The 25,797-nt window shown below is 43.3% G+C and overlaps 1 protein-coding gene across 2 annotated transcripts in view; it reads right to left on the reverse strand.

Annotated features, from left to right (window-relative positions):
• Positions 1-25,797, reverse strand: part of GARRE1 (granule associated Rac and RHOG effector 1) — a 60,561-nt gene that overhangs the window by 23,722 nt on the left and 11,042 nt on the right. For both annotated transcript variants that reach the window (XM_064386936.1, XM_064386937.1), the window contains exon 2: positions 6,468-7,795. In XM_064386936.1, coding sequence (XP_064243006.1) covers positions 6,468-6,962 — 495 coding nt within the window. In that variant the 5' untranslated portion in view covers positions 6,963-7,795. The remainder of the gene's footprint in view (positions 1-6,467; positions 7,796-25,797) is intronic.

Raw genomic sequence — 25,797 nt, forward strand, 5'->3', positions numbered from 1 at the left:
ACACCCTGCAGAGCCAGGCCCCCAGCAGGAGCTGCTCCTTCTGCCCCAGGGCTGTGCTCCCTGGCAGGGAAAGGTGACAAGTGTAGAACAGGGAGCTGCAGAAAAAGGAGGATTCTCCACATCACTGTACAAAGTATTTAAAAGCTATTCTAAGTGTTTCTTTCATAGAGTTTACCACACAAAGCCTTTAAAATGTGTATTTGACTATGATTTATTAAAAAAGACTCAACTTGAATTCCATTTTAGGAATAATTCATAAAATACACAGATAATGTACAAAGCCATCATGCCTTGCAGCCTTTAAATCATCTGCCTTATTTTCAGCTACATTCTTCTGGAATAAAACCATTCAGACACAATGCATCTTCCTGGCAGGACTCTCCAGGCACACCAACAGCTCCATGCATTTACCATCTACTCCAGAAGAACCAGTGGTGGCAATGCTTTTTCCACTGCATCCAGACTCCTTTTGACATTCCATTCTGGTTCCATCACTTCCCTTCTTTGTACAAGGCATAAAATTAAACATTTTTGGTACTTTGACTGACCTCTGAAAGTGGAGCTTGCCTTATTAAAAAAAACAGTCAGCAAATGATAAAATAAAGAAAACTCCAACTTTGCTGGGTACGAGATTAGAAAGATTTATAAGAAAAGTGCAGGAAGAGGCAACTGGTGATCTGAATTATTTCTGTGTAGGAAGAATGCAGTTCTCAGGGGAAGCTGAAACTAGCACTCATTAGGAATTTCAAGCTGATTAAATTTCAAAGAATATTTAAGGTACAAAGGTTGAAGCTTCCCCAGCCTGGGAATAATGCTCAAAATAAACAAATTATTTAGGTTTTAAGTGGCAGCACACAGCATTCCTACTTATAACTTACAATGTTAAACAGTGAAGATAAATAGTAACATCTGCTTTGCTGAACTTTTATTTTGTTTGAAAAAAATCCATTTCAGCCTTCCTCCAAAATGGGTGAGGATGGTTTAAACTGCTTCACTATCAAAGAGGTGGAGGACTTCTGCACTGTTAAACACTCCCTTTGGATGGATGGTAGATGCCAAATTCATTTTACAGCTTTAAAGAGCTCACTTGGTCAGATTTTCTGCCAAAGAGCCCCAACTTTGCCTTATCCAACCTCCCCCACCAGGGCTGGGCACCGAGCCCTGTGCAGGGCAGCCAGGGAACCTCTGCTGCACATCCCTGAGCAGCACCAGCACGTGGATGCAGCTTCCCACTTCAGAGACACCACCAGCTCTTCTTCAGGTTTATTTTCCCATGCAGGAGTGTGAGACTCTCCTCCTTCAGACCAGAACAAGCACAAACCCTGCCAACTGTGCAGGAGCCAAAGCTGAACTGGAGTCATCTCAGGTGTCAACCAGTGAGATTTCCTCAGAAGTGGTGATGTCTCCTTCATCTCTTAGATTCAGTTTCATTGCACCATGAGGTCTTCAGCTTCTTCTGTCCCACAGAACACAGCTCCAGCACCTTGACTTCCCTGACCTGTGTCAGGCAGGACAGCTTTTGTCTCAGCAGAGCCTTACCTGAAGGAATCCTCCTCCTGCTCAGGCAGTTGCAAGCAATGGGGCTTTTGGTTCCCTACAACAGCAGCACCAGGTGAGATGGAGTGTAGGTTACTCTGTCCCACCTCATCCTCCTAATGGGGGCACACAGTCAGCTTTGGAATACTGCATGGGATGAAGTGTACACAGAATTGCCACTTTTCACTGCAATCAGGGGTGCCATACAAACTGCCTGGCAAGAAAATCTTGTACAACAGATTCTTTAAAAGAGAACACTACCAGTAATAAAGCAGCAAATAGCAAGTGTCAGTCTCCCACACTTGATACAAACACTGGCTTGCGGTTCTCCAAGTGCCATTTTATGCAATAGAACCTTCTTCTTTTTCTCCCTTTTTTTGGCCATTTCCTTAAACAAGCAGAATGCTCAAAAAGCCAAACACCACAAGAGAATTATTCCATGGTTTCCCCTAAGTGTCCTTGGTGGCACAGCCTGGCTGCCACTGAACTGGTGTGTCCCATTGTGAGCCAACACCCTTCCTGTACATGACCAGAAAACATATTCAGTTTTACTATCTAGCAGCTCCCTGCAGTCCCAGAGAGTGATCTCATGAGCAGAACACCGAACACCTCCAGGGAAGGCTCAGTCCTGCCCGTGGGCTGGAGTCACTGCAGGCTGAACCAGATTCCAGCAGAAGCTGCAAGACTTGGAAACCCAACAGACTCATTTCTGCCAGCAGTGACCCTAAAAGGCACTCATGATAATCTGATCTTGACAGCTACTGAAGTGGTCACTATCACTGAGCAGAAAAACAATTCAGTATGAAGAATTTCAAAAATGAAAAGCAGCAATTAAAATCTAAGACAAAATATTTTTTTGCCACTAACAACTCCTCAACACAGAAGAGTCTGGAGCCAATGGAGCCAATCCCTGGAAATCCCAGGAAAGAATAATTTTAAAAAAAGTTAAATTTGGCTTTACAATGTTTGTTAAGGAAAGCCTACATTTAAAATTTACTCAGATATTTTTGTCTCACAAGATTCTTGTTCAAAAAATCTTAGGCTATTTTATACACATAAAAGCCAAAAATTATCTGCATTTAATACAAAACAGAGCACCCAAGAACATACTTGGTGCCCATCCATGCTTCCCTTCTGTACAGGAAGGCAACGTGGGCCTTCCTCTCATTACTACCACTTCTAAGACAATCCAAGCCCTGTGTAACTAAAAGTAACTCTTTATATTTTGCATACTGAGGCTTCTGCAAAGCTTCACAAGAGATGGGGAAATGTACTTTGACCAGTTTGACTCCTCCCTATGGATTTGCTTTAATGTTTTTATTAACAGCAGTACAGCGTTACTGCATTCCCCCAGCTGACAAAGGGTTTCCAGAAATGGAAAACACCCTCTCATTTACCCTGATTTCCAAGCTGTTCCTCACCCGTACAGGCACAGAATACCCAAGAACTCAAAGGTGTTTGAAAAGGGAAAAGAAAAAGAATAAAACAAAAATCAGCATTTGCATTTCTGAAATTAAGAAACCTTGGGAAACTCCATCTGTCACCACACTTTGATCAAGAGAAGTCACCTTCTTACACAGCCTGGCAGACAGCTCTGAACTAGCAAGCTTTGTTCTGAGCAACAATAAATAAATTAAAAACCTCATCCCATGTACTACAGTTCAGGGTGCACAACAGTTTCCAGTCCAAATTCAAGTCAAGTACGCTCACCAAAATTTAAGTTTTCTTGATACTGCCCTCCCTGGGGGCAGGGCCCACCAGAGTAGATAAAGACTCGTGGCACCTGAGAAAAGCCACAGCTCTCTGCCTGACTCCTGAAGCCAAACCTGCTCTGCGTGGACTTCTCATTCCTCCCCAAAACTGCAGCCTGGCTTAAGCAAGGTTTAGGAAAACTGCATTTTCCTTAGCTGGGCTCACACACAGCCTCATTCTCATGAATTTGGGTTCTGCCCCACGCACCCTGAACTACAGCTCACCTCCCTGTTTCTGTGACAGCCTCCATCCCTCACACATGAGCTCCTGCTGAGCTGCCCCTGTGTTTCACCACCTCTCAACTCTCTCAGAGCTGTGAGTTCTTTCAGTCACTCACTAGAGAAGCTGACAAAGCGACTTCAGATACACCTGTATTCCCCTCCTGGTATTTTCCAGGGGAACAATTCTGCTGCCTCACTTCCCCCATCACTTCCCTGCTCAGTAAACTGATGAAGTCAGGCAAGCCCTTTATGTTTTTCTGCTTACATTGTGAGTTTTTTAATCCTGCTGGCAGTTTTATGAAATGTTAACTTCTCTATCCACCAGGGGGAAAAAAAGCAAACCACTTTTTAAATTGAAATTTCAGCATCAACAGCTGAGTTTTCAAATCCCAGAAAAGCACAGTGGGAGAGGATCTCACCAGGTCACCTTTCTGTCCCTAGCAAGGAGCAATTTCACCTAGGTCAGTTTTGCCAGAGGCAGGTTTAACCTGTTCTGTCAGCTCTGCTCCCTACCCTTTGTAGCAATCCACAGCAGTGCCCCACTAACATCACAAAGGATTTTCACAGCATCTAATATGAATCTTTCCTTCTGAAATTTAAGTTCCTTGCTCCACCTTACATGGACATGAAGAAGAGACACTGACATGTTCTGGCAACTTCTCACATACCTGAGCAATTTTGATTTTTCTTCTCAGCCTCCTCTTCTGCAGAGAGTCCATCTTTTCATTTTGTCCTCTAGGTCCAATTTCCTGGATGTCTGACTACTCCTGCTCAACTCCTCTGGCTCCCTCTTTCTCCAAGTGCACCAGCAGTGCTGTGCATGTGCTCTGCTGTGTTTAAGGCCATAATAACCAGTGAAGAGTTCAGTGCTCAGTTCATGGCTCTTGCAGGTTAGGGGTGTGTTAAATACATAGTAAATGTCTCTTTGCACAACAGCAGCAGCACTGATTTATTATTTCCAACTGCACAACACTGACTCTTCCCCAGCACATGACTCCCACAAGCCCTAGGACTGTTCTCCAGAACTGCTGCCCAGTGGGCTCCACTCCTGAGGCTGAAAAAGTCTATTTAAATATTGCAACATTTAGCTTTCACCTCTGAATTCCATCCCAACTGCAAAACTCATTTGGCCAAGATTATTTTTAGTTCTACACGTCTCCCAGCATACTCATACCCTGTGCTTTCAAGTCACCTACAAACAAATATATTCCTGTACTGGCCTCTGCCAAGGTCCATTTCAACAGTGAGCAGCTGCTGCTCCCTGGGCACAGCCACCCAAGCCCTGTGCCTGCAGGATTCACTCATCCACAGTCCTGAGTGACCCACAGAACAACCACTGTCGCTGTCAAATCCCCACATCCTGCTGCTGCTGAAGCCAAAGCAGAGCACCACACTTGTCTCATTATACAGAAGTGCCCATAAATCTCACATACTGACGTTTTTCAAAGCCACGTGCAAGATGCAGTTTCAATTAAGAAAAGATAGCAGAAAAGTGTGATGAGAAGTGCTGGGACAGCCCAAGAGGTGCAGGCAGGAAAGCCCAGGAGCTGCTGCCACTCTGCACAGCCCTGCAGGTGACACAGAGCCCAGAGCAAGAGCCAGGCCTGGCCAGGCCAAGCTGGCACCAAAGCAAGCTTCTCTGCCTTGGGCTGGCAGGACGTGCACCCACCTGACACAAACCCTGCCTTGCTCTCCCCTCAGCTCCTGCTGAGCAAACCCTCCCTGCACAGCACAGGCACAGCAGCACCACCCTGCCTGCCCCCTGACAAAAGCAGCTCCACTGATGGCTCCAGCACTTGGAAGGACAGCGTTTCCAAGTCTACAAAACCCCTGGAAGACATCTAGTGCTTCATATGCTTTTCCTTTTTTTAATTCAGAAAGTCTTTCAGCACATCTATTATAAAAATTAATTACATAAACTCACTCTTTTGTATATACATTGCTATAGCTTTAGCTAAAGAGTGATGTTATTGGATTGCTTTAAAAAATACCAGCCTACAGAAGACATTTATAGCAAATATACAGCCCATCTTACTTCATTCTACACCAAGTATACAACACTGAGAACTGCAGTACACAACTGCAGGGACAGCTGATCATGCCTGACAGGCACAAACAGTCACTTTCACAAAGCTACCCGAAACCTGAATCAAAACCAAGAGAACTTAAAGCAGGTTTTCCATTCAGGATATAGCTCTGAAGGAATAACTCTGCATAAAGCTGCAAAGTGAAGAAATATGTCAAAACACAAGGAGCTACTTAAAACTCCAGGGATTTATCAGTGACTATCACTTGACGCTGCCTGCTAGGTAACAATTTACTGGAGGAGAAATATCCAGACCTTCCCAGGCAAGCACGGTGAGAATCTGAGGATCCTCTCTCTGTCCTGATTCTTGGGTGGCTCACTGCCAGCAAATGAACCTTGTAGCAAAGCCACCACAAATTTTTACAGCACTAATCTCTCACACAGGGTGTTATTTTCCTCTTGCAACAGCTCAAAGAGACAAAAATGCTCTAAAGAGTGATAAAATCACTCTTTAGTCAATGAATACGTAGTTTTACTGAAACACTGATGACAATATGCTACTGCCATGTGCTCAGGTTTCCCTTCAGAATGGATAATACCAAGGAACCTGTAGGCTGCTTCAGAACATGACGGCATAACATTTTTAGAATTGTTAGATGACATAAACCAGAAAATGGTTTAAAACTTTTGTCTAGTTGGTTCTTCTACAGAAATAAATACCTAATTTAACATAGATAGAGGTCAGATGTCGCAAGTTACTTAGTACTTTCTTAGCATGTAAGAAATTTAGAGCTTCTTTTTCCATCAGCATTACCCACAAATACACAGCAAGGTGGAGAAAACTTTTGGTGCAGAAGGGATTTTGAAGAGAAATCCAGTTAAGAAGGAATGACACAAATTCATGTGCAAAACTATCCTCCAAGGTAACCTACCTCAATGTCTTGTAGGCTGAACTCTTTTTGATCTTTGAAGTTTGCAGCTCCCGCACTCAGTTCCATCAGCATTTTTGCTATTTCTGGTTTTATTGCTGCTGTGAGTCGGCTCGCCGCTTCCATGACATGTTCCTGCACGTCTTTCAGTTGCATAGCTGCCTTAGAGTAGTGCGAGTTCCTGAACACGCTGCTGAAAAGCTCGGTGAGGAAAGTGCTCGTACGGCAAAACACGTTGAGGGCATCCAGGTATTTGGAGATTCCCTGCTGGATGTCTGCGATGGGAGTCGTGTGGGAGGCGGGGTGGGAGCAGCCGCCGGCAGCAGCCGGGGACACCAGGGGGGTGCTGGGGGTGGCCGAGGCCAGCGGGGCGCTCAGGGTCCTGCCCAGCTCAGGCATTTGATACTGCTGGTGTTGCTGCACCTTCTGCTTGGACCCGCCAAGCAAGAAGCGCCGCTTATAGTCCATTTTGCTTTCTTGTGCACTGCAGCAATACATAAGTGAGTGCTTGACCAGAGAGTTCTTGAATTAACAATCACTTGTCAAATTCCTTCCTCGGGTATCTATGTACAGTACCAGTGCAGCACTGTGTACATAGGTTTCACAAAAGGCATTTCAGAAAGGCAAGCGTCTGTATAATCTGTATCAGCAGTGGGAACGGCAGCACATTTGCTGACTCCGTGTTTTCAATGTTGGGTGCAGCCCTGCTGCAGTTATAAACTGTACTCAAAAAGCAAGCCCAAGTATCTCAATTAAGCTCTGTCCCTTTGTGGTATCCCCTCTGCAGGCAGAAAAGCCAACTGGAGCAGAGAAGTGATCGCCTACTGGTTCTTCACGAGCACAACACTGTCTCTTGCTGTTGCATCTACAAAACTTAATTTTGTCAATGCAAATAATAGTTTTAGAAGCAATACCTTAATACAATTCTCCCATTAGTAGTATCAGGAAAAGTGGAGCAAACCACCGATCAACAGCGATTATAAAAGCAGTGCAGAGGCTCTTTCCTTGAAAAAGCAAATCCTTATGTCAGCAGATCAAATATCTTCAAATGTCTTGACAGATCCAGTCTGCCAACTCACTTTACTTGTAGTGTCTCTTCTTAGTATTGGAGGGGGGAAAAACTCTGGACTGTTTACAGAAGACTTTGCAAGTATAAGCTATTAAAAACTAGAGTGTTTGTTATTGCAAGCCTTCTTCCCCTTTCCCTGTTTGTTGAGGTAGTTGTTTCCGTTGTAACTTTAAGAAGTGGTGCTTCCAGACTGTGTTTGCCCTCAATTGCAGACTCAGAACAAAAATGCACAAATGTATTTGTAAGGCCTCTAGGTCATTTCCTGTGAAGGGGGAAAAAAAAAAAAAGTTATACATCAGAGAACAATGAGAAGGTTTAAAAATTTAAAAAATTTAACTCCTGCAGTGTCCTCGTTCACATTTCTGGGCACACACTGTCAACAACACCCAAGATCCAAAGGGGAGAGCTGCACTGAGTTGAAAAAACTGTTAGAAGCCAGTGTCATCCTGTGGCTAAACTCAACACTGTTGGATATTTTCTTGTTAATTCTTTCATTGTAGGCTGTCAAACTTAAGTCTGGTCAATCCCCAGTGCAAGTGTTGCACAGTTAAGAACAGTGCAAGGTTATTACTGCAGAGCTCAAGGGGAGTTAATCACATTTTCTAATCTCATCCTTTAAAAATAATTTTAAAATGTAATAAATTAAAACTTTTTTCATGCACCATAATTTATTGCAGAACTCTCCCATTCATTTTAATAGTTTACTAAGTCAACAGATACAGGTCCCTAGTTTTTTATGTAGTACAACAACAGACAAATCTGCCTAATCCTGAGATTAGCTGAGAAATGCAACATTCATGTTCCATTCCAGTGTGATGGGCAGGCAGCATCTCTCACACACAAGATGGTACATGAGGCACAACTGCCTAAGAATAAGATTGCACTAAATAACACTGAGCACACATCAAAGTAGAGAGGAAATACACCTTCTGTACTGCCCTGCTCCTCCTGGCAAGCCCTGGTGCAGCTGGAGAGCCAAGGGCTGCTGGAGGGCACCTGCAGCAAGGTGAGCAGAGCCTGAGCAGAGGGAAAGGGATGAGATGGAGCACCAGGTGTCCAATGCCAGACACTCAAACAGTGTCTGGACAGTATCAGAAGGCTACAAGTCCTCCCACCAGTTTGCCCAGTCCTAGCTCCAGTCACACTTCAGGCCACTCTCTCCCTCTCCTACACACCCCACTTGATTCTATCAAACAAGGGCATCCTTCTCCTTACTGCAGCAATTGCAATGTCAAAGGCACTTGGAAGAATAGTCCAGGAAGCCTTTCATTTAACAACAAAATGTTCCTTTAGCTATTATATTTGAGCAATGAAATCTGTAGTAATATTGTCAGAACGGTTGGGGAAGAATTTCTTATTTCCACCTGTCTGAACACACACAATATTCATTCATTCATTCATTCATTCATTCATTTATTCCCATTTTGGCATATATGTAGGACACAAGCATCCCACAGATAAAGAGGAAGGCAAGACACAGCAGGACAAAACATCCAGAGCTGGGTGTTTCACCTCCACTAAAACAGGACACAAGTTTTTCAGGAACTGATTGCTGCAGATGGTTTTGCTTCAGAGATCTGGAGCAAATATTCTTTTGTATTTGCACTTTTTAAAACCTAAAACTCTAAGAAACTCCCACATGCATTTCAGCATCCTTTAAGTACTCCAAGCTGACTATTTACCTCCCTAACTGCTTCTCTCAATTTTCACACTAAATGTGTCAAAATGCAAGAAACTCATTAAAACCATAATTTTCTAGGATGTCCTGATGTCACATGCATAGCTGAAAATAATTTTCTCCTTGTTTTACAAGTTATGGTGTCTTACAGTGGAGAGCATGATTAAATTGGTTTCCTTGATTGCATATAAATGTAAATGGAGTAAGAGAGTTGGTTAATTTAAATGCAGCATATAAGTAAATTAGTGATTGTTTTTCCTAAGTAGACATGAAATTTCTCATTGCAGAGGAACTTAAGAAATTATCATGAAAGAAAAAAACTAAGAAGGAAGGGTTTTCAAGCTCTAGTGTACTGATTTAGATGAAATTATCAGAGATGCACCTCAGCTCAGTGCTTGTGATTACAACCAGAGCCTGTCAGATCAAACACACTGAACCCATCATTTGGAATGGTTAAATATTTACCATTAATATAATATATACATAAACCTGCTGCATAAAAGAACATAAATGCAATGAATAGGAAAAAAATGGTGGCTTCATTATTTTCTACAGTTATAAACAAAAATGATAAATCATTGTGTTTTAGTTCTAGACAATTTTGTAGTCAAACTTGCAGCTACTTACTCAACTCTTCAGCTTCAAAATTCCCTTGCAATAAAACCTACACAGAAGCTTAAAGAGGACAGCCTGTATCTTCAGCTGATATTTATTCAGAGAGAGGAAAGCTGCACGCCTCAACACCAGACATGTGTCTGAATACTATGTCTGAAACTCTATAATGAGCTCTCTGACATGCTACATACAAAATAAACATTCCTCATTTTGCATCTTTTCCTGAAAAAGTGAAGCACAGAAGGTTCCCACGCTCTCCCTTCCCTTCCCTCTGCTTTTGGTGTGTGCCCGAAATGTGAGGGCTCCACACTGCACTGCAGGGACTTCAGGCCAATCCACCTCTTGCCACCTTAGGGGCAAAAAGTAACCAAGGGTTTCCTCCTAGTGATACAAGACCAGCATGTTAGCCCCCAAAACATAAACCTTAAGCTTGTACTTCATTTTGTGGAAAATAGAAATACCCACAGAAACCAAGTGAAGGAATTACCAAAAAAGTTACCTTACCACAGGAAAAGGTATTTTAGTCCTTCCTTTATGTAATCAAAACCAAAACTGTGCTGTTCAGGTACCATTAAAGACTGTAACAGAATTAATATATAACATGAACCCAGCTCCACACTGAACACTACCCTGCTTGGCAAAACACTACTGGAAAAGTTCAACATGCTGTTTGCATTCTTACTTCAAGGAGTTAATGCCAAAGTTAAGGAACTGCTGCGAGTTTGGACTGTTTGAACTTCCAGAGAATCAGACAGCTGCACAAGCTCCTCTAAAAATGGCTTTATTTGCATAGAGGAAACAGAAATTGCAGGAAAATGAATGCAAACGCAAATCTGTCCACTACTTTTTTTAAATGTAGCATCCAAATATTTTTGCTTAGATACTTTCCAGAAAAATGCTTTTTCCTAACTTCACCAGTCGCAAAAGACACGAATAAACAGGGAAGACTTTCAGACAAGTGGAGTTTGGTACCCCCAGTTTGTTTTGGACCAGCACGAGGAGTCCAATTCCCCATCTGTCCTGTTTGGGATTACCCTGCTAGAAGAGAAAGCAACTTTTTCCCCAAATAAACACAAGGAATTGAGCAGAGGAAGCAGTGCTTTAAAAAAGATTCTGACTGCGACTTTTTAAAACTGGCAAAAGTTTGCCTTCAATTGGTGTTCTTTATGGATTCTGTTGGCCTTCCAGAGAATAAGCAATAAAACACAGAAGAGTCAGATAGTCCAAAACACCTGAGCCAACTTTTTAATGTAACATTTCATGCTGGTTTTAATTAGATGAGATACAGATTCCAAATCTCAGGATGAACTTAACACCGCACCCACCATTTATGTAAAACAAACTAAATCCAATTAATGTTCAAAAAAAAGCCAAGTCCAAAAGAGACAACCCAGAGCAGCCAGATTGCTTACCCAGGAAAAGCCTGAACAAACAAACCCACTGTGAGGCCAAAAGGCCAGGAAGCTGCCAGAGCCAAGGGCCTCCTGTGAAAAACACACAGAAGTCTCCCTGACATTCAGAAATACAAATGTGGTGCAAATCCAAAGTCACTCCACGAGGAAAGGTGGCATTCCACCTTCACAGGCTCGTGCCACTAACGTGTACATCCCATCCATCACCTGGCCAGGCCAGCCGACATCCCAATGTGAACACCTGAAACCAAAGGCATTCCAAATGGTCCTCAACACCTGCACAGCAACCCGGGAGCAGGAGGCCAAGGGAAGCCTGTACGCCACTTCCTGAGGACTGCTCAGTGTCCCTCTGTCCCCACCACAGCTGGCTCAGGGCTGGAAGAGTGAGCAGGCAACAACAATTTGTGTGCAAACAGCCTGGCCGAGGAAAGCACCGCTGGGAAGGAGGGGACACAGAGCCCAGGGTGGCACCGGCAGCACCTCACTGGGCAGGGGGGCAGGAGAGCAGCCAGGGCTTCAGAGGGCAGCACAGAGCCCTGACTGTGGAGGCTTCAGCGTGGTCTGAAAGCATTACTGGCATTACTGAAGCAGGAGAAATGGGAAGGAGCCCCAGGTGGGAGCCTGGCATGCTCAGGTGAGCCACAGCAGCCTGCACCCCTGGAACACAGCAGCCTGCAGCCCTGGAGCACTGCAGCCTGCACCCCTGGAGCACAGCAGCCTGCACCCCTGGAGCACTGCAGCCTGCACCCCTGGAACACTGCAGCCTGCACCCCTGGAGCACTGCAGCCTGCACCCCTGGAACACTGCAGCCTGCACCCCTGGAGCACAGCAGCCTGCAGCCCCAGGAACACAGCAGCCTGCACCCCTGGAGCACAGCAGCCTGCAGCCCCAGGAACACAGCAGCCTGCACCCCTGGAACACTGCAGCCTGCACCCCTGGAACACTGCAGCCTGCACCCCTGGAGCACTGCAGCCTGCACCCCTGGAACACAGCAGCCTGCACCCCTGGAGCACAGCAGCCTGCACCCCTGGAGCACAGCAGCCTGCACCCCTGGAGCACAGCAGCCTGCACCCCTGGAGCACTGCAGCCTGCACCCCTGGAGCACTGCAGCCTGCACCCCTGGAACACTGCAGCCTGCACCCCTGGAGCACAGCAGCCTGCACCCCTGGAGCACAGCAGCCTGCACCCCTGGAGCACAGCAGCCTGCACCCCTGGAGCACTGCAGCCTGCACCCCTGGAGCACTGCAGCCTGCACCCCTGGAACACTGCAGCCTGCACCCCTGGAGCACAGCAGCCTGCACCCCTGGAGCACAGCAGCCTGCACCCCTGGAACACTGCAGCCTGCACCCCTGGAGCACAGCAGCCTGCACCCCTGGAGCACAGCAGCCTGCACCCCTGGAACACAGCAGCCTGCACCCCTGGAACACTGCAGCCTGCACCCCTGGAACACTGCAGCCTGCACCCCTGGAGCACTGCAGCCTGCACCCCTGGAGCACTGCAGCCTGCACCCCCGGGAGCAGCACCAGGGCCATTCCTGCTCCCCCTGCTACACGGTCACTAATGGAGGTAACAACACCAGGGGACTAGGACAGGGGGTGGAAACTCCTCCAAGTAAACTTTTCAGGATCCCCATAAAGGATCCGGTTAAAAACAAGTCAGGTGTCCCCAGCTACTTTTTGGGAGGTATGTTAAGACAGACATCACATTTTTAACTGAGAGTTGATTCATTTTACACTATCCCAAACTGAAGATGGATGACATCTACAAAACATATTTATTCAAAAATACTAGAAATCGGAATTTGAAATTACTAGAAATTGGAATTGGTCTGGAATTGAATCCGAGACCAGGGATTCAATATAAAAAACAGTTCTAGTTTCAGCAACAAATCTCAACCTGAAAAATTAAATTCTGACTTTGACTACAACTTCTCCACTACTCTCATCAATACACCACATCTATTAATATCAAAATTGCTGCAGGAATGGCACCTGTCTAATATATTCAATCCATCCATGAAGAGCAAACACATCAAATGAAATATGTGTGGGCTTTTAAAATTTGTTTTCATTTTCAAACACTATTTTGAATGTAAAACTTTTCAGAATAATACAAGAGCTGAAACTAAGTTTCAAAAACCAACAAGAAGAGCCACCTTCAAGTAATGCTGGCTGACAGAAAATATGCACCCATCTCTGACATCAACCAAGTTATTCTGCACCTGGAATTTCCTACCAACACATCATAAATACTTAAAGCATTCAAATGCTTTTATAGGGGTTGACAAGTATTGATTATCTTCACCACCATGGCAAAGGAGGCTCAGGGTTTTTGCAGACTCACTCCCACAGCTGGCAGGATGCAGGCACGGGACAAGAGCCCCAGCAGGCCAGGAATGGCAGCAGGGAGAGGATCTCCTCACCCAACCCCGACTGCTTCTGGGCTGGAGCTGCAGATCCAGGATGGAAAACCAGCACTGCTTTCCAAGGCTTTCTAATGGGGTGGGCTGCAGCCTGCAGGAGACCCAGGCACCTCCTGCATGTGGTTTTTAGTTTGGGATTTTTTTGTCACCCAAGTTGTAAAAATCTCCTATTAGAGGAGGATGGAGGAAAGTCAGAAATACACAATTATACCAAAATCATTTTAGTTCTTGTTAGTTCATGAATTGCTCATTGGGATTCCAGTTTGGCTGCTTGCCCAGAACAGTTGGAGGAAAAAAACCAAACCAAAACAAAAAAGTAGTCAAGCGAATCCTTAGTGAATCCATGAAGCTCCTGTTGGACACATCCTTCTCCCAGGGTGTCCCCATTCCCAGGGTGTCCCAGCTCACCAGAGCCCACCCTCCCAGCTCCCTGGGGGCAGGTGGGTGCCAGCAGCCACCCTGGAAGTGCCCCCGTGCCCTCCCTGCCCCAGCTGGGGACCAGAGCTCCCAGAACACACCCCACAGGACCTGTGCAGTCAGCACAGCTCAACTAGAATCAAACTGAGCACCTCAAATTTCAACAGAGTAATTTATTCATTTGGAACCTGCTCTCAGTGAAGCAATTACCAACCAAAGCACCGAGATCTGTTAAACCAGCAACCTGCTTTTATTAACTTAAAAGACCAATTTCACTGATGGTATACCTACCTAGTATTTATAGACAAGTCTCTGAACTCATTCATTATGCTTTTGTCTGGAGTTTTCTTCCCTTCAAAATGACACTCCTTAAAGCAATGACAGTAAATTATTTGTGCTTATTTCTGTCTTCTGCATTTGTACTGAACAATCCTGTCAGGGTGCATTTCTGTTAGGTGCCAAAAAAAACAAGCAAACACAAAAATATGTCTGTACCCTGCCCAAAAAATCCAAATAACCAACAACTCTGTCACAAAAACCACTCAGAAACAGAGAGAACTGGAAAAGGCTGAGGAACATAATATTTGGGGAGTTAAGTGAGTACTGAGGGTCCTGCTTGCTTAGCACTGCACCACCTCACTTCCAAATCTTAACCCTTCAGACAAAAACCCTGTAAGCCTGTGGTAACTACACTCCCTGAAAGATACACAGGGAATGTAGGTGTACCTCAGTCAGATTCAGACTTGCCAGCCCAGAGAATTGGATTTTTCCAAGGCAGAGCCTGCAGTCCATCAGGAGACTTCTTGCATTTTGTTTGAAGTAAAACATGTAACACTTGAAATAGCACTAACTCAAGTCTCAGCAATAAGACATGACAGCAAAAGGAAAAGCTGGTGAAAGGAATGTGTTAAATCAGAGCTCCTTTCAGCCTTGTGTGCCTCCACCAGCATCAAAAATAGACGCCTGTGTCAGATCAGGATCACTGCTTCAATCCTCCCTTGGCAATAGGTGCTTATGTTATCCATTTTCACAGCAGCTCCCCTTTGAAAACAGAAAGGAAATAATGCCCATTCTTTTGGGAGAGCAGCCTAACAAAGCCCCTGCACTCAGCAAGAGGAATTCCCACACAGGACTGCCAGCCCAGGGAGACTCCAGGCTCCATCTCCCATCTCCCAAAAGGGTGCACTCCCCACCACACTCCTCCAGCAGAGCTGGAAAATGTGCTATGATGAGGAAAAAGCTCATGGGACCAGGCTGAGAACAAGCATAAGCAGCCCAAATTTCTGGAGAAAAGACACAGCTCTGCCTCCCAGAACAGCCCACCTACAGAACTCTTTGATCCTACAGGGCTGCTCAGGAAGAGACACCTGTGCACACAGACAGCCACCCATGGGAAAAATAAACTTCCCTTCCAAAGAGAGGCAAAAACTGCAGGAAGGATTTCAGCCCAGGGACAGTGAGCTGACAATTTCTAAAAAATCCTGAGATTAAATTAACATGTTCCTGTAAGTTATCTTTTTAGGCCACAGATTTACCTTCTGCTGAAGGGAAGTCAGGAAGGAAAGGCTGAGCTAGAGAAATATTCAATTAAGCATATATGGATCAGGAATATTACTTGGTCAGGCTTATGCACATTGGTCCTGTTATGGCCACCTGAGACAATTCCAAGTCTGTCTTTGCACCCCCACCCAGCACATCACATCCACACTTGAAGCCCTTCTAAGCAGAAGCCACCTACAATTCTTCCTCACCCTATCACTCCTGATTACTGTATTCAAAAATATAAATGTAAACACAGAGTCTATGACAGTGCTTTCTTTTTAAAACTTCACTGAAAAAACAAGCATTAAGAAAACAAATTTGTTTCTCAGTTGTGAACAGAAAACTCAAAAAAAATCACCATTTCCCAAGTTTATGCAGAAAACCAGCTTTCACATGGGGGGTGGGTGAACACAATACAATAAAAACAGTAAAAAAAAAAAGTCCAACACTAAACCATCCTAGTGTAACCATGAGGTTACAGTAGACATCTTAAACCTCTGGGCTCACTTCAGTAATGAACTTAGGCACATGCTTAGTTCCAGGTCCAGTTAGTGGTGTCTCCCACACAGCCAGAATTAAAATCCTTGTTACACCACCAACTGCAGCTTTCCAGCACAAGCAAATGTCATACTTAATTTTCAGTAACTGAGAAGAGATGTTTTCAATACACATCTTAAGATCCATGCTAGAAATTTCTACTAAAATTCGTTAAAGAGGTTTAGGAAATCACTTTGAAGAGCTTAGTTACTGCTGAGTCAGTGCAGATCAAGAAAGCAGGCAGAAGGCTCCACGTAGAGCTTTATTCTCATCAGCTTAAAAGGATTTGTCCATGGACTCAAACACTGCAGAAAAAGCTTCCACACTCAGAAAAATGAGAGTAATTCCCACTCTTTGACCAACTACACAGAGAAATAAATGAAAGACATTCTTCAACACATCTTCTTTCAAGAGTTAGGTTCTTCTGAGGAAGCTTTCATTGTCCTGAACAAATCACACCTCAAACAAGACCTGGAAAGACAAGTGGGAATAAGAACCCAGGTCAATACTACACTATTCAGGCATGACATACTGCATGCTCTATATATAATGTTTATATATATACATATATACACACAGGCTAAGGGACTAAAGACACTAGATTAATTAGGGGTAAATTCATCAACTCATACATGGAGAAAGAATCCAAACCTCACACGCAAAATGATGGGCTCTGCTCTGATCATTACCATTGAGGAAGGTGATCCCAGTGCTACAACTGAGTGGTTTTGCTAAACATCAGCCTGATGCTGAATGGCAGCGAGAAGAATAGATCTGGAAGGGAACAGCTGTGTTGGAAAAGCCAGACACTTATGCCACTGCATAAATTCATGATTTACCCACTCCAATTTAGTGTGCAGCTCTGATCTCTTATCACCCCCCCGACAGAGGGGCTCCCCTGGGTTACTGAACAGTCTGAGCACAGCTCAGGAAACCCCAGATGCAGCAAGTTGTTGAGGACAGCTCTAAATCAGTATTGCCCACAAATTCACCCTGCTCTTGCCTTTCCCTGCAAATCCATTTATGACCTCCAAGGGATAAAATAAAGGAGGCTGAGGTGGATCCGTTTTGGAGCCTGCATCAGCCACTTTTCCTTTGCCACTCTCCACCCGCAGCAACCACTGAAGGCAGTGGAACAGTCCCAGCGACAGAAGTGCCACAAGGACACACTGTTTACAACTCCTCTGCAAACAGAAACATTTCCTCATCCCAGCTCAGCTGTTCCCTCTCAGACTTGCAGCCCTTCTGCTGCTCCTGCAAACACAGATCCCACATTTCAGAAATGCCCCAGGACTTGCACTTCGCAGCACACACACATTTGAATTTTCCAACTGAAATAAATATCCCTAAGCCAAACTGTTTTAAGAGTTTGTGACACTATACAAGTTTAAAAAAGCTAAACTCAGAGTAACTTCAGTAGGCATTTTAATTATTTTAGTAGTGTTGGATAAAAGTAGTATTTCAAGGCAGAGAAAATTATAGATCATCCACACATTTAAAGCTCTTCTATGAAGAAGGAAGTTCTGAGTACTAGAAACATGAGACAGATTATGTACAGCAAATCCTGTAAAGCCTGTATGTGATTTTTTTTTGCCTGTTTGCAGCAAGGATGATGAAAGCTTTCAAAACATTTGGAGTAACTCAACACCAACAATCTTTCCTTACCCAAATTACTATGCTGCTCCTGAATTCTCAACACTTGCCACAGAATTCATCTACAACATTCTCAATACCAGACTACATCAAAACAATGAAAAAACCCTGCAAATGCACTTTCTTAGCTCCATTAAATGTACTAATCCTAACCCCCCCTTGTATAAATGAAGTGTCATACTAGCATGTACTATCTAGCATGAGCAAACTATCCCCTTTTGATTTAATAACTATTACCATAAACACTCCTTTGTGACTGAAATTAAAACCTAATCCAATATTTACAAATATTTATTCCCTTCAGTACAGAGTAGGAGCTTTATCTTAATGCTCTCCCAACTCATTCATTGAAAGTCTCTGACTTGAGAAGTATTAAGTATTCTGAAACGATATTGATTTCATTTCCAAAAATAAGAAACAGGAGCCCATATCAGAAAAACTGACATCAGCACATCCTCTCAGTGCCACAGGACAGTTGCAGCCACGGGCTTTTTCTGTTTGTGCACACAGAGATTCAGTCTCCACAGCACAGCTCCTGTCCCAGGAACAGCCCTTCCAAATGCTTTATGGGCTCACTGTATTTGAGCAGCAGTAAATTCATCACTGAACAGCTGGAGTTTTGCCCAGGAAAACAAACTATATTCTACACTCAAGAGAGAGACATGATGATTACGCCTTTCATATCCCTCTCATGCTGAAAATTATGGAATTACCAGAAAACTGTAATCATGAAAATGTTAAACTAAGGAGAATGTATTTTTACAGCAAATGAACATAATTATGTTTACCATATTTGGGCCCAAAGCTGGCTGGCAATTCAGTCTGTATATAGACAGCAGTATCTGATTCACTGTCACAGGATATGAATAAACCAGAGCAATCCAGTGTGAATTACAGTCTCCCTCCCATAACAAAACCAAACATTAGTGTGTACATAATACTATAAAAGCATAATATTACTGTAAATAGCAATTCCACAAATAGTAGTAGCTGAGTAGTTTTCACTTTAATTCTAAAAATCATTCTTGAACTAGACTTCTGTGACAGGAGACTTTTGGAACTGTCAAAATGCTTTATTTCTAACAAATCTATGGTTTGTAATATATTATCATATGTAGAACTAATCTCTGTAGCTGATGAAGGAACAGTGGTGACAAGTAATTTGAGATCATAAAGATTAGCAAAGTAGAAGCAGTAGCATGCATACTTCATAACCTTTCCTCATTTTTTCTGATCAAAAAAAGCTGCTTGTGTGTCCTGGGCACAGAATTCACCTCCTCATTAAGGCCAGAATTTTTAAAGCTTAATTAAATATAGATGAGATTTTTAAAATAGCCCTAACTCATCTTGCATAGCTGGAGCCAAAATAGGATTAGTTATAAGATCAAATATAGCACCCCTCCAGTTTATAAATCTCTATATTCAAAGGAAAAGACAGAGCCCAAACTTGCCACCTGTAACATTTCCCCTTGGAGACCACCCAGAGCTCAGTGCTTATCTAGCTGTTCTGCCTGCTTTACACGCAGACAACTGAGAAAACCCTTCCCCAAGAGCTGCTCAGTCTTGTGCAAGGGCTGTTAGCAGCTGGTTCAGGCACAAGCACTGGGACTGAGGCACCCTCTGCCCTGTCCCAGCCAAGGCCACAGGGCAGCAGCTCCCAGCGCTCAGACTCAGGATTCCAGCCCTCCATTAGCTGCTCCAGTAATCCCACCTGCTATTTCAGTCCACACAATAATTTGCTGCCTTTCATCCACACAACATAAATGCCAAAATAAGCCACAGGTCAACATCAGAAAGCTGCACACTGAGGAATTCTGCAGCAGCCTTGGGTCTCCTCCATCCACTTCTGACACAGGGAAAGCTGCAAGAAATTTCTCTCTTCAAAAGCAATTAGTTACCTGGGGTTTACATTTTATATGCTCTTCCTATGAAAACTAGCTTGATTATTTTCCTTTCATTAAGAAAAGCAAGTATTTTAATATTTAACAATCATTTTCCTGCTTCTTTCAAAACAGAGTTAGCATTCTTAAAAATGAAGATAATTTCCTTCAATACAAATAAATTTACACGTTTGGAAAATAAATCTGGTGTAGATGCTACCAAGGAGTATAAATAACTTCCCCCAAGAGCTCTTTGCTAACAAATGCACACACAGAATTCTGCTGGCACTCTCCTCCCTCCCAGCTCTGAGCTCTGCAGTAACTATACAGCAGGGAAAGGCACACAGCAGTCACACTGATGTGCACAGAAATACTGATGGAATGGGATTTTTGCCCTTAAAAAAAACTGCCTTGTTCTTAGGTTGAAAATTATTCACCAAAGAACTCTCAAATATTTCCCAATAAAATCATCAGTAGTTAAATAATTATCAATCCTAATCTACAACATAAAAAACACAGTCACACCACTTTACCATGTCCTGAAATTAAAAGTACTGAGAGTTTTATATAAACAACTAAGCCCTCAATCATGGGCATGATTTGTCACCAGGTTATGTGCCAAATATTTCTGCACTGGGTTGTGCAAGAACTCTTTTGTGCAGCAGAGGATACAATGGGATATTTATGCTGGTATAATGCATTTTGAAAGAGAAATAAATGTAATGTTTTAATCCATAAAACAAATTAACACAATGGGATTGATCTATGCAGTAGAAATACAACATCCAGAGGCAAACCTGGAGACTTAAACTTTGATTTTTTGTTAGCTCTTTCTGAGACCTCAGGTGTGTTCCCCCTGAAGCACCAGGTCCCAACAGTGGCACACACCCAAGTGGAAGATCCCAAGCCCACACCATACCAAATACATGCTAGGGCATCTCCCCATACTCCTTACAACAGCTGGATTTTATTCACAAAGTCAGGAGAGAAACATTTAAAATTTTAAGTGGCATCTTCTGATATGTCAATTATACTTAAAATTTATCAGCAACATGAAAGACTAAGGTTCAATTAAATGATATTTAGGTGACTCGAGCCATGCTGACACTCCTTCCCAGCAGCTTCTATTGACAAAGGGCTTTTCTGCTGCCCTAACAGTGACACAGTAAAGTTCTGCCAGCCACGAGGCACTGCAAAGATGCCAAATACATTTAAGCAATGTCTCAATACCAGCTGATGCATCTACCACGGGTTTGGCCAGGCACCTTGCAAACACATTTCCCAGTACCAGGTTTAGAGAAAGTGACCTTTTCAGCACCAGGACTGTCTGTGCCGGTGCCAGGACCCCCCCTCTGGTACCAAGCACTGCCCATGACTAATCTGGCACCAGCAAGGAGAAGGCTACAATGCACAAGGCTCAGCATCAGGGCCATTCCTCAGCCTGGCAGCTCCCATTGTGTGTATTACTACAAACTCCCCCAGGCACCATTTTTAGCCACTGCTGGATTTCCTCCCTTCTCCCATCCCCCAGCCAGGCTCCAAACCTTGAAGTAACCTTGTTCTGTTCCCCCCCCAGAGACAGCTCCATGCCTGAAACATAACCTCTAATCTTATTTTCTATTTCTAGCATACAATTCACGACCCTTATCCCAATTTTTTTAATTAAATATCCTCCACGTTGCACACTCTGCTTCCGACAGTCAGGACAGTGCATGGAGTATGTCAGAATTTATAGCCATATGTTTCTTGTTGAGGACAATTTAACATTGCTTTTAAGAGCATTAGAAACAATGTATTTATACAATATAGGTTTAAAGCTTTCTCTGGAAAAGATATTAAACACTACTGTCAGTACTCCATTGCAAAGAAACAGCTTAATTTGTTGGAAGGTTTATCTAAAGACCTTAAAATACAACAGATCTGCACTTCAGGGCAGTTTGCAATGCAGAGCATTAACTTCCAGCAATTATTCATACTTGAGAGACTACCCATGGACATTAGGTTAAAGTCTTACAAATTACACAGGGTTGTTACAAAATCTCATCTGACACCATCTATTTATGAGAACTTTGCTTAAACTTGTTTGGGTTTTTGCAATGACAAATATGTCGTTTGATTGCCATTGATTCTGTAACTTTTGTTAAACAAAGCCAATTAAAAGTGCCCTACTGGACCAGACACCCATCTAGGCCACAACGGCAGTGGTCAAAGTCTCCACTTTTAATTAATGAACACTATCCAAAATCCTCTTTCCTATTTTTACCAATTATACCCAATCTGTACAGTTGCTAGGGCAAATGGTTTTCCACTAACAAATTCCCCCACAAAAGCACTTTGATACAGAACAGCTCCCAGAGGAATGAAAGAAGGTTCCTCTGTCTCTGAAGTGCTGAAAAACAAGAAGTTTCCAGGATGCATCCCAAGCCTGGAGGTTGCAGCCTGGCATGGCCAGGCCCTCCTGGAGCTGCCAAGAGGCACAAGCAGGTCTGGGTTTGCAGCAGCCATGCCGAGCAGCCTCTGCCCAGCCCAAAATGAGGATTTCAGCCCCAGGAAGCAGCCCAGGAGCCAGGGGAGCTGGCACTGCTGAGCCAGGCTGTGCTCACCCTGCACAGAGGGCAACCTGCTCCCTAGGGACCCCCTCACTGAAACTGAGGGAAAAGGGAATTCCAAGGGACAACACCCCAAAACACTTACAACACACCAAGACAGAAGCAAGATTTTCAGAACAAGGCCAACTATACTGATATTACTTGATTAATCAGAGAATTAGCCAGCCTAGGATGCTAACAGCAAAGAAACTGCCACTAGTACTTCACAAAATTACTTTCCAAATTATATTTCAGACATGAACAGTTACAGGACAACTTGACCACAGAAGCAGAATTAAGAAAGAAGACTAATCCTTGAACCATGACACTAGGTGACACAATTTGTCAATTTTTTTACCTATAATACCTTATCAATGTGCTTGACAATCAATATGGGTCGTTTCACACCATTTTGCACAGGCAGTTCTAGTAAATACCATCAGCTTGTTCTACTTCTCCATCCCACTCCTTCAGCTTCCATCCTACTCTCAGCAGGGTATCATTTGAATTTCTTACCAGCTCCACACAAATCGAACAGTGTAAGTGGGAGGACTGCCTTCAGCAATTAAGAATAGAAATAGATAAGTGAACACATACCAGACTAGAGAAAATCAAGTGTGAGAACTCTTTAAGGTGGCAGAGCTGGATTCTGGAATGGACTGAAAAACAACAGAGAAACTGTGAAGTCAAGAGTCACCTCATTAACATATTTATCCTCCAGGTGGGTATCATGAAACAAAAGTTATCAATGACAGGAACAGCCCATGAGATTCATCCCTAGGTGACTCATGGGGGATAACAATACTTTCTTTCTTTAAAATATATATATATATAAATATATAAAATTACACTGTCAACATAAAGAAATACAAGTCAGGACTGCCTCATCCCTCAGCAAAAACATGATGTTATGAACCCATATTTTGAATGGTAACTTCATTGAGTCTTAAGGGTCAACATTTGAAAACTTTTTTACCACACCTCAAAATGAAGACTCAAAGCATTTTAAAAAACCTCACTGAGATTCTCATGTCAATGAATGACAGCCACAAAAATTTATCATGCCACTAGGAAAATATGTAGAAATATGTTTTCAAAAGGATACTGTTAGTCAAATGGAAAAAGAGTATCACAACAGCCCTGTCCAATAACCCAGCTATTTCAAAATACTGAATAAAGTATTTTATGCAGAGTAATAAATGCATCATTTAAAGAACTAATATAATATTGCTCGTCAATGTAAATATAAGTTAATTTTCCCACAGTCTCTGCCTTTACTATGAAAGGTACTGAAGCAATTCTAAGTCTTCATCAAGGACAGCAGTAAAGTCTTTAATTTTTCAGCACTGTTTCCACTCCCATCTTTCACAAACTTGTGGGAACACAGCATAGGTGATTTTAGTTATGCTAAGAATATTCTTCATTAGTCATAAAGAATGAAACCCAAGTTGTACCAGAGTGAATCCATACGTGACACCATTTTAAAATCATTACTTCATAGGGAAAGGGCTCCTTTCCCTATGAAAGTCACAGTCACTGATGCAGCCTGGAGCTGCATGCTGATCTGTGCCTTCATTTCCAATAAAGCATGCAATGCACATTCAGCTAAGTCAAAACAACCCTTCCAACACACAATCCTTTAGAGGAAACATTCAAATTACTAATGAGCACATGAAAAGCTTTGAAGCTCACTGAAAAAAAATAGCATTTTTTTTAATATTTCTGAAAGAAAACCTGAGAACTATTTTTGTGAAAAATCAGCCTTTGACTTGGAGCAGTGGAGCATCACCAGGTAAGGCAGCAGGAGCTGGCAGCAGGGCTGCTACCACTGCTGTCCATGCTGGAGCACACTGAAATGGACACTGAGCACCCAGTGCCTGATGGTTTTCTGTAATACTTAAAAACACAGTCATTAAACTAATGCTTAAAAATTAATTTAACAACTCCATTTAAACCAGTAAATATGATCTACTACCAACATGATCTAGTAAACACTGAATTAGCCGCTGTGCCTTGTGACTTTGCTACCTGCCACAAACTCCTGGCACACCTGGCTGAGCTCACAGAGCTTCCCTGCCAGGGAGCCTGCTGGGAGGACACTGCAGGTCCACCCCCTCAAGAACCACAGCAGGAATCTTCTATCTGAGCACAGATCTCAGCTAAGACCTTCCCACACACTCACTGCTTCCAAGTCCCTCCAGCCCCAGCGGAACCATCACACAGCAGTTATGGCTCAGCCAGGCTCATTGTGGACAAAACCCAATGCCCACACTCTTCGTAATCAATATTATGGAAACAACAGCTTCCACAATGGCTCTGGAGAAGGTAAGAGAAATTATTATTTAGGAAAAAATTTCTCCTTGCATCTGCTTTAAGATCAGGAGCAAAGTAACAGAGCCCAGGGAACAATGAAGTGGTTGGGAAGAACCCTGCTGCTAGACCTTGACATCTGAGGCTTGAACTTCTACTGCAGCTCTTTCAGCTCTTTATGTTGTTCTCCATTTAATGATAATGCCCCTTCTTCCACATTTTTTCCGCATTAGGCAGGCTCTGACAAAACCTGAACCTGTGTGTCCTGTGCCCCTGAATTACTGATGGCAGCAGAAAGTGCCAATGGCTGCAGCACAACCAAACAAAACAGCAAATGCTTCTGCAGGAGAATTTCCATCCACTCCTGTCCCCCACAGTGCTAGATGGAAAAAATAGGGAGCTGTGTTCCTACTCTACCAGTACTCCTTCCTTCTACAGCTCTGTAAGGATTCTGCTCTGCTTTTAGAATTATTCTGTTAGGCAATTATGTAGAATATAGATATTTTTTAGTAAGTCCACAATATGTATCTGTGGAAACCTCTCAGGGAACACTGTGATGCATAAACACAGGGGTGACACATTTATTTTCTGCATTTCTATTTATAACCGTGAGTTTGGAGTTTCCTGCAAATTTTGAACACTAAAAACATATCCTGCTTTCTTTCTTCCAATTCAACACCACCAGTCCATTTCCAATTTCTTTTCCCTACTTTTAGATTAACTCCACCCAGCTTAAAACCCACAGTATCAGACAAGCATCCTTACTACACACTGAGGTATTTATAGGTTTGGTTTAGTCCACAGCAATACAAGATCTGGATTTCCTGCATGTACCTAACAATGCTGTTACGTGCACGCTGCACAATGCACGTTCTGCCCACTGAGGGAGTTGAATTTCAATGAGACATTTGCTCAAAATTTCAAGTCTAGAAATAAATAAAATAATTACCTTCCTTCAAAGCATGCAGTAACACTCTGCAGCTGGAGCAGGCCACACCACTTTGTGCATTGATTTTATTAGGAACAATGTGTTCTGAAGACAGAACTGGGACTAACCACAATCAGAGTATTATTGGATACACCAAGGGTTTATCCTCTGCTACCACTTGTGCATTTCCATGAAGCAAGGAGAGTTTAAGCAGTGCTTTAGCTGCCCCAGGGACACTAACTCGCACCAAACTGAGTAACAATAACAGGAAATCTTTTGCAT

This window comes from Passer domesticus, chromosome 12 (assembly GCF_036417665.1).
Source record: "Passer domesticus isolate bPasDom1 chromosome 12, bPasDom1.hap1, whole genome shotgun sequence".
Classification (NCBI taxonomy): domain Eukaryota; kingdom Metazoa; phylum Chordata; class Aves; order Passeriformes; family Passeridae; genus Passer; species Passer domesticus.